Genomic DNA, 7,848 nt, shown 5'->3' with positions numbered 1-7,848 from the left:
CAGGCCTGCTGGGTACAGGAGCATACTCCTTCCTCCAGAGACCTCCTTCCCCTCAGAAACTCAGGAAGCAGCTGGGGAGACTAGGTGTCTGGGAACTGTCTACATATGATTTCCCAGGTGGGCTAAGCAGATATGGGCAGGGCATACACAGCATCTGCTTCAGGGGGCGATAACTTGAAGTGCCTGAGAGAAATCCAGGGGCAAGGACCAGAGGACACATTGGGTTATAGGCACTTATAATAAAATCTATAGGCCCCCACTGTGGCCTGCAAAGCCCTTCAAGATGTGGCATCTGTTTCCTCTTCAACCTCATCTCCTGCTACTCTCCCTCTTGCTCGCTCTAATCCAGCCACACTGGCCTTCTTTCCTTTCTTCCAATATGCCAAGCTCTTTCCTACTTCCTAGCCTTTGCATTTGCTGTTCCCTCTGCCTGGAATGCTCTCCTCAGGTTCTTTGCCTGGCTGGCTCTTTCTCTACCTTCAAGTCTCAGCTTAGATATTACATTCTCCCAGAGGCCTTCTCTGACTATCTCGTTAAAGTAACTCCTTCCCCACCTTCTCTAACTTATTAACTCTATTTTTTTCCTTCTCGCCTTCCCTCCTTTCCTTTCTTCCTCATTCCTTCCTTCATTAACAAACAGTTATTAAGCACCTGCCACCTGCTAGACACCATTCTAGACACTGGAGAGACATCGGTCAGCAAAACAAACATGTTCAGAAACAGACATAAACAAGCAACAAATAAACCCCTGTTTGCAATACTGACAAGTGCTATAAAGACACAGGGGAGGTACTGTGAGTGGAAACAAGGGGGAAGAACAACTTTCCCTGGGCCGTCAGGGAAGTCCCCATTACTTCATCACACTTGTCACTTGTGTACTTGTTTGTCATCTGTCCCCCCTACTAGACTTCAGCTCCATGAGGGCAAGGAGCATGTCTGCTTGGTTCCCTATGGTCTCCCCAGCACCCGGCATGGAGCCTGGCACAGTATGTGCTCAAGAAACACTTGGTGAATGAATGAATCAAGATTGGAGATGGCCAATTTGGGCATCCTCAAGACAGGGAGGTGGTTACAAGCAAGGGGATGGACAGCATTGCCCAGGGAGAATACGAGGAAGGGGAAGAGCGGAAGGCCTGGGAAGACCCAGGGGGAGGAGCCTCAGAGAGGAAAGGCTCTGGGAGTCAGCCTGAGGCAAGGGCAGAGAACACCTCACCTTTTTTGTGTGTGTGTGTGAGGAAGATCAGCTCTGAGCTAACATCCATGCCAATCCTCCTCTTTTTGCTGAGGAAGACTGGCTCTGAGCTAACATCTATTGCCAATCCTCCTCCTTTTTTTCCCCAAAGCCCCAGTAGATAGTTGTTTGTCATAGTTGCACATCCTTCTAGTTGCTGTATGTGGGACGCCGCCTCAGCATGGCCGGAGAAGCGGTACGTTGGTGCGCGCCCGGGGTCCGAACCTGGGCCACCGGTAGTGAAGCACGCGCACTTAACTGCTAAGCCACGGTGCTGGCCCCCAGAGAACACCTCACCTTTGTCTCTTACCCACGTATGCTCTCCTTGGCTGCTAGCTCCTCCATGAGCTGGAAGGGCCTCTGAGGTTCCATCATTTCCAGCCTCAAAGGCTCATATATTTTGGACCCAGGAATCCAGGTCCCCTCCCTAGGGAACTGCATGGTCTGAGGTGAAGGTTCTGGGGCTCAGAAAGGCCCCTGGGGCTTGGGGACTCAGATGGAGCCTGAACTTCTCCACACCCTAAAAACCCCTGGCCCCACCCTTCTCTGCTAGGGCTTAGCTCAGGTGTCACCTCCTCCAGAAAGCCTCCCAGTCTGAGTTAGAAGCCTCCTTCTGGCTCCTACAGCACCAGTGTTTCCCTCAGTCACTGCCCTAACCACCTCAAGTGTCATCCTCTGCCTAGGGGAGATGTTATGAGTCAATACTAGTAAGAAGGAAGCTGTGCCTTAGTGCCCAGATCCAAAGGGTGTGGGACGAGGCAAGAAGGTTCGATGGTGCCCAGCTTGAGCTCCTGGCTCGCCACTATCTGTACAGTCTGGCGCTGGTCGCCACCCTTTCCAGCCTCAGGCTCATCTGACATGAAGGACATCCCGCAAGGGCTGAGGCTGCAGGTCTGGCTCTGAGCACACAGAGGTGGCCCAGATCCCACTGAGGCCAGAGACAGCACAAGGGGCACGGCGTCCCGACTCAAGGCTCTCCCGCGCAGTCAGAGACACGGCACCATTGTGACGTGGAATGTTGTTTATGTAGGTAGAAAAAAGTGCACAGAACAGTGAGGGAGTGGGGAGAGGGACGTCCTGGCCTGGCCTCTGACTGGTCGGAATTGCAAGGGTCCTCCTCCAGTCAGGGGGCTCCCTCAAGAGTGGGAATAAAGTGAAGAGCTTCCACGGGGTCGCTCGTCAGTGTACGACCCACTCTGGGGGCACGTGGCCTTGGGATTGGCCGGGCCTTTTCTGAACTTGCCCACGGAGAACGTACAGTACCTTAGGGGCGGGTCTCTCCAGTGGGTGGGGCCTCACACAGCTGGGCTGGGGAGAGCCCCAAGCTCAAAGAGCAAGGCCTAGGGGTCTGGAGAACAGGGTCTTTTCGGGAAGGGCGGGGTCTTTAGGGCCGTGGTCTCCCGGAGGACCGTGGTCAGCCGAAGAGCTTGAGGAAGCAGGGCTGGCAGTAGGGCTTGCCGGCGCGCTCCTGGAAGGAGCCCTTGGTGAGCGGGCGCAGGCAAAAGGTGCAGGTGAAGTGGTCCGGGTGGAAGCGGCGGCCCAGGGCCGACACGCAACGGCCGGTCACCGGGAGGCCACACGTGGCGCACAGCGAACCGCGCCGCGCGTGGAAATGGTTCTCGCACAGCGGGCGGCCTTCGTGTTCGAAAAAGCTGCCTCCCGAGAAGGGCGCAAAGCATTCCTGGGGAAGGTCGGCCGCGAAAGGACGGGTCAGTGGCCAAAGCCCGGACCGGACCAGATAACTCGCTGTACGAGCTGAATAACCCACTGCGACCCCCGCAGCCCCACCCAGACGCGAAGCCTCGCCTCCAGGAGCGCCCTGCCCTGAATAATCGCCCCGCCCAGAACAATCGCCCCGCCCCAGGCTCCTAGTCCCGCCCCCCGTTGACCCATCCCTCCCAGGCTCCGCCCCCACCGCAGCGCACCCTGCAGACGAAACAGTCTGGGTGCCAGAGCGCGCTGAGCGCCGAGATGTAGTTATCCAGAATGGGGCCTTGGCAGCCCTGGCAGCGCGGGGCGAACAGCTGCAGGAAGTCCCGGCGGCAGTAGGGGCGGCCCTCACGCTCGTGAAAACCTAGGGGCGGGAACCGAGTGGGCAGAAAGAAAAGGGTGCGAGGCCCTACCGGGGACCTACAAGATCTGAGTCTGTGGGGCCAGAGGAGCGGCAGTCAGAGCGAGCAGTAGGTAGTGGGGGACAGGGTCTGGAGCAGGGGCAGAGCGGGAGGGGATAGGATGGGATGGGAACCCACGGGTGGGAGAGGGTGGGGCCAGAAGAAAGCAGGAGAAAATTCCCGGCCCCGAGGACTTGGAGGTCGTAGCGGGCTGGGCCAAAGTGGGCGGGGCGGGATGTGGAGTGGACTGGCGGCTTTCAAGCTCTCACCCTCGTCTCCGAAGGGCTCCCCGCAACTGACGCAGCAGAAATGCTCCGGGTGCCAGTGGGTGCCCAAGGCAGTAACCATCTTCTGCGGGGAATGAAAGGGGACACTCAGTGTGGCCCTCCATCGCTTCTTCCCTCCCTCTCCCGCCCTGAACCTAGGTGAGTGGGTTGAAGTATGAGTTTAAGGCGCCGGAGACCTAACAAGGAACTTGGGAGTCAAAGAGAGAGGGCGGAGTCCAAAAGGCCACGGAGAGGCCAAGGGGCAGGGCTGGGGAGCGATGGGGGGCTGTGAGTGGATGAGGGCCATCCCGCAGTGAGACAGAGGTGGGGCTTGTGGGCCGGGCGGGGCTCACGTGTCGGATGGGTTGATTGCAGAGGCCACATCGTGGGGAGAAGCGCTCAAAGTAGCACTCGGGGCAGAAGGGGGCTCCATCCTTCTCGAAGAAGCTGCTGCCTCCCAGGGCCATGGAACAGCCACCGCAAACGAAGTGCTCAGGGTGCCAAGCACGGCCCAGCGCTGTCACTACCTGCGAGTTGGGGGTGAGGCCCCAGGTCAGAGTGGCCCTCGAGCTGCCATGTTTAGGTGGTGCATTTCAAGTCTTTTGTTGTTGTTGTTCTTTTTACCTTTTGACTCCCTTCATCCATTTCTCCCACCTCCCCACCCAAGTCTTATCTCTGAGACATCAGGATGAAGAATCTAATATTTAAGTCAGTCTGTAAGTGCCCAGGGCCCACAATACTTTTAGGAGCCCAAGAAAATGTAATTTCTTTTAAAATCAGAAGAAAAAAATGAGCTAGAAGAAAATGACTTAATACATAATAATATATTCATCCTTACACCCACCCAGTCATAATACACAATTTTTAGTATTTTTTTTTCTAATGGAGAAAGGGATCCACGAAGGCAAAAAAAGTGCCTAGAGCCTACAAAAGTCATAATGCCACCCTGCTCTGATGAGGTTGGAAATTCTGGGATGGGAGCAGGGCACTTGATCTAGCAGGAGGATCTAGGTCAACCACGGGGCACAGTTGTCAATAACATCTGCTCAGTCAATAAGCCAAGAACCAGAGCTCCCAGATCAGACCCTGGTGGAGGAGAAACGGTCTTTGGGGGTGCCTGAGAGATGGTGGGTGTGCCAGTGAGGCTTCTGTGAAGATTAAATGAGATGGGGGTTTGTAAAGGAGCTGGCACACTGCCTGCACACAGTAGGACCACAATAAATGGGAACTGGGTTGGAATTCTCACTCTGCCACTTACCTGCTGTGTAACTCAGAGCTTCAGTTTCCTCATCCATAAAATATAAATAACAGTAATAACTTCTTCCCAGAGTTATTTTTAAAAGGGAACAGCACAAAGACTAGCTCTCAGTAAAGATGGGTCCATGAGTCTCTACCTCTCTACTCACAGGGCTCCACTTACTTGCCCAGCAATGGGTTTATTGCAGGAGCCACACAGGCCCTTGGCCTGGGTGGGAACGCCACGGCGGCTGAGGTCGGACTGCAGCAGCCCCAGCATGGTGTCTAGGCTGCCCTTGCTAGTTGGCCCTGGTGGGGATGGGGAGCCCTCATTCATGGAGCTCGGCACTGTTGGCTGGGCTGGTCCAGAGGCTGGAAGCTGCAGCAGGGAGGACATGAGATTGAATCAGCAAGGCAGCAGATGTGGAAGGGTCTAAAATCCACACAGGCCCACCCTGCTGCCTGACTCACGTGGTTCTGGACGCGGAAGTCAGAGAGTGAGGCCATCAGTCTATCCAGCTCCAGGGTGGCCGAGGTGGCCGAAGGCTTTGGGAGAACTGGGGATGGGCTGGGAGGGCTGTGTAGAAGACAACTTGTGTCAGCTCAGAGCCTCCTAGAGTAATGCTCCCTCCAGTAACTCTGGCATCCAAGATGGATCACCTCTCTCCCAGCCCTGCCAACTATACCAAACTCACAGGCTGGGCCTTTTCTTGTCATCAGATTGGTCCTCCTTCTGCTCCTCTGCAGTCTCCTTGCTAGATGGGAACTGAGACATTATTTCATCTGCAGAGAGGAGAGAAGGGCACTGGACGCGGGTCCATGCTCTACCCACCTTCCCAGTTAAGTTTTGTGTCCCTTTAGCTGCTACTCTGGGAAGTCTATACCCCTTAGTCTCCACCCTGCCTTGCCCTGCCCCCACCCCATCAAGGCATGTCTCAGTAACCCTGGTACCTGTGATGTTGAACTGAGTAGCATTAAGTTCCTGAAGCAACCGGTCTAGCTCACAGAGCCCTGTGCCCAAGACACCGCTGGAAGAGGAGAATGGAGGGGCCGCAGGGGCTGCAGGCTTCGGGGACCGAGGCTTGCACACCGTACTGGGAAACAGGGTGGGAGCCTGGGTTCAGGGGTGGGGAATCCAAGCCTCCTCTGAGTTTCAGTTGGCTTCCCCATTCCCAATTCCCAGGCCCCTCACCTGTACAGATGGTCCTTGTCCCCAGAGGCTCCTGAAGACTCTCCAGACCCCGTCTACAGAGAGAAGGACACATGTGTGGGATGATAGGCCTGTACTTTGCCCCACTCAGGCCCACATCCCCCTAGCCCTCGCCAAGCCTGGCCCTCATGGTTGCCCCCACCCTCAGCATCTGATCTCACCTGTGGCTGGTGGCCATAGGGCAGGGAAGATGTGAGGGGCTCTGAGGGCCTCTCTTTTGTAGCCCCTGACCTTGGCATGTGTGAGGTGGTGGTCTCCAGGTCAGAGAGCAGGGCATCTGCAGGGAGAGGCCGTCAGGGTGAAAGGCTGAGAGGTCAAGGTTAGGGCAGAGACAGGGCCTTAAGAGATCGCAGGATAAGGGTTCCAAGTGGGTGTATTTGAGGAGGACCAAAGCCAGAATTAAAAGCAGAGGTCAAGAATCAGAAGGAAACACAAGGCCAGACCAAGACAGAGAAGTGGAAGTGCAGCAACCAATATTTATGAACAGAACATCCCACATGGCTCATCCTGGGAGTCACGCACAAACTCAGCCTCATGTTTCTTTTATTATCCGAATCTTCCCTAATGCAGTCAAAATTGGCTCTTTACTAGAGCCAATTTTGGCTGCACCCCAAACTGCTCAGTTGGCTGTATGCCTGGCACCCAACCTAAATAGGCCCTGCCCAGTCCTGGCCCACCTCCAGGCCACACTGGGTTCCACCCTCTGCACCTCATTGGTGAGTCTGCTGGGACCTGCTTTTTGATTGGCTTATTCTTCACAGCACCAGTGCCGATTACCCCTACTGAGCAGCACCCCCTACTGCAGGGTGCTGGAACCCCTTCTGTCCCATGGAGGGCACAGCCTTCCAGGCCCAATTGCAATGCACAGGGAGGATGTGATGCCTGGATCCTCCTTCCGGCCCAAAGACAGCCGCCCCATCCCCAGATCTGGATCCTTTGAACCCTGTGCCTTCCAGAACCTGGAAGTCCCTGCCGCTTTACTCTTCATCTCTCAGCACCACAGTGGAACCCTTAACCTCTCCCCGGCATCTTGACACTCCTCACCTATTATTCCCTTTCTGCCCCAAAGACCTGACCCCTACCATACTTAGGGGCCTTGAACTCCTCCCCAAAACCCTGGGGCAGGCTCGTTTTCTCCTCCAGAACTTGATGTCACATTCTCCCCGTCCCGTCTACTTTCCCAGGCTCGGACCCAAGGCCTCTTTAACCCCTCCCTTCCCAGAGCCCGTGAGCCCAGGGGCCCACAGGCGCTGCACCTCCCTGCCCATCCGTCTGCAGCCAGTGATGGAGGAGCGGAGTGAGGGAAGAAGGGAGGGAGCGGCCGGCCCGGGAGAGGCAGGAAGGGAGAGGCAGGAAGGGGGACGTGGAGTCGGAAAGGAGGCACGGGCAGAGACCAGAAGCGAGGAGACAGGAGGCAGGGATGGGGAGATGCGGAGAGTGCGAGCGGGCTCCAGGATGGGGAAGCGGGTCCAGGCGGTAGTGGGGGTCTGGGGACTAGGGGACCCGGGACCCACTCACCCAGGTCCTCCATGGCAGGGCGCGGGCGGACCGCGCGGGGCGAGCAGGGCGGGGGCCGTGTCCGGTGGGGGCGGGGGGCGGGGGGACGTCCGGGAGCTGGAGGCCCGGCCGTGACCATGTAAGGAAGCCGGGACCCGCTGGGATGGGGCTGGGGGGGCCAGGGGGGAATGAACGGGAGAACCCGGGGTGGGGGCGTGTAAGGAGGGAAGGCCACGGCCCAGCCTGCCTGCCTGCCGCGGAGGCGGCCACACCCCAGCCCTGGCCTCAGCTGTAAGG

The 7,848-nt window shown here is 57.0% G+C and overlaps 1 protein-coding gene and 1 long non-coding RNA gene across 2 annotated transcripts; one reads left to right on the top strand and one right to left on the bottom strand.

Annotated features, from left to right (window-relative positions):
- Positions 1-2,234: 2,234 nt before the first annotated feature.
- TGFB1I1 (transforming growth factor beta 1 induced transcript 1) lies at positions 2,235-7,646 on the bottom strand. Its single transcript, XM_004439473.3, has 11 exons — positions 7,573-7,646; positions 6,216-6,331; positions 6,037-6,089; positions 5,796-5,938; positions 5,540-5,627; positions 5,316-5,421; positions 5,029-5,223; positions 3,962-4,135; positions 3,612-3,693; positions 3,157-3,305; positions 2,235-2,912 (listed from the first exon to the last, which is right to left on the bottom strand). The coding sequence occupies exons 1-11, from the start codon at positions 7,583-7,585 to the stop codon at positions 2,646-2,648; spliced, it is 1,386 nt and encodes a 461-aa protein (XP_004439530.1). The 5' UTR covers positions 7,586-7,646; the 3' UTR covers positions 2,235-2,645.
- LOC147913632 (uncharacterized) lies at positions 3,233-5,060 on the top strand. Its single transcript, XR_015548570.1, has 3 exons — positions 3,233-3,411; positions 3,626-3,767; positions 3,984-5,060. It is a non-coding gene; the product is annotated as an uncharacterized LOC147913632 (long non-coding RNA).
- Positions 7,647-7,848: the final 202 nt, after the last annotated feature.

Source organism: Ceratotherium simum, chromosome 26 (assembly GCF_057802395.1).
Source record: "Ceratotherium simum simum isolate JZ-2026a chromosome 26, ASM5780239v1, whole genome shotgun sequence".
Lineage (NCBI taxonomy): Eukaryota > Metazoa > Chordata > Mammalia > Perissodactyla > Rhinocerotidae > Ceratotherium > Ceratotherium simum.
The sequence above is the reverse complement of the archived record's forward strand: the minus strand, read 5'-3'. Positions and strand labels throughout refer to the sequence as shown.

Bases quoted from the DNA above. Each gene is read 5' to 3' on its own strand.
- TGFB1I1 (XM_004439473.3), bottom strand. The intron at 5,939-6,036 runs GTGAGGGGCCTG...CCTGTTTCCCAG, and splicing joins GACAAGGACCATCTGTACAG to TACGGTGTGCAAGCCTCGGT. The intron at 2,913-3,156 runs GTGCGCTGCGGT...GACCTTCCCCAG, and splicing joins CAGACTGTTTCGTCTGCAGG to GAATGCTTTGCGCCCTTCTC.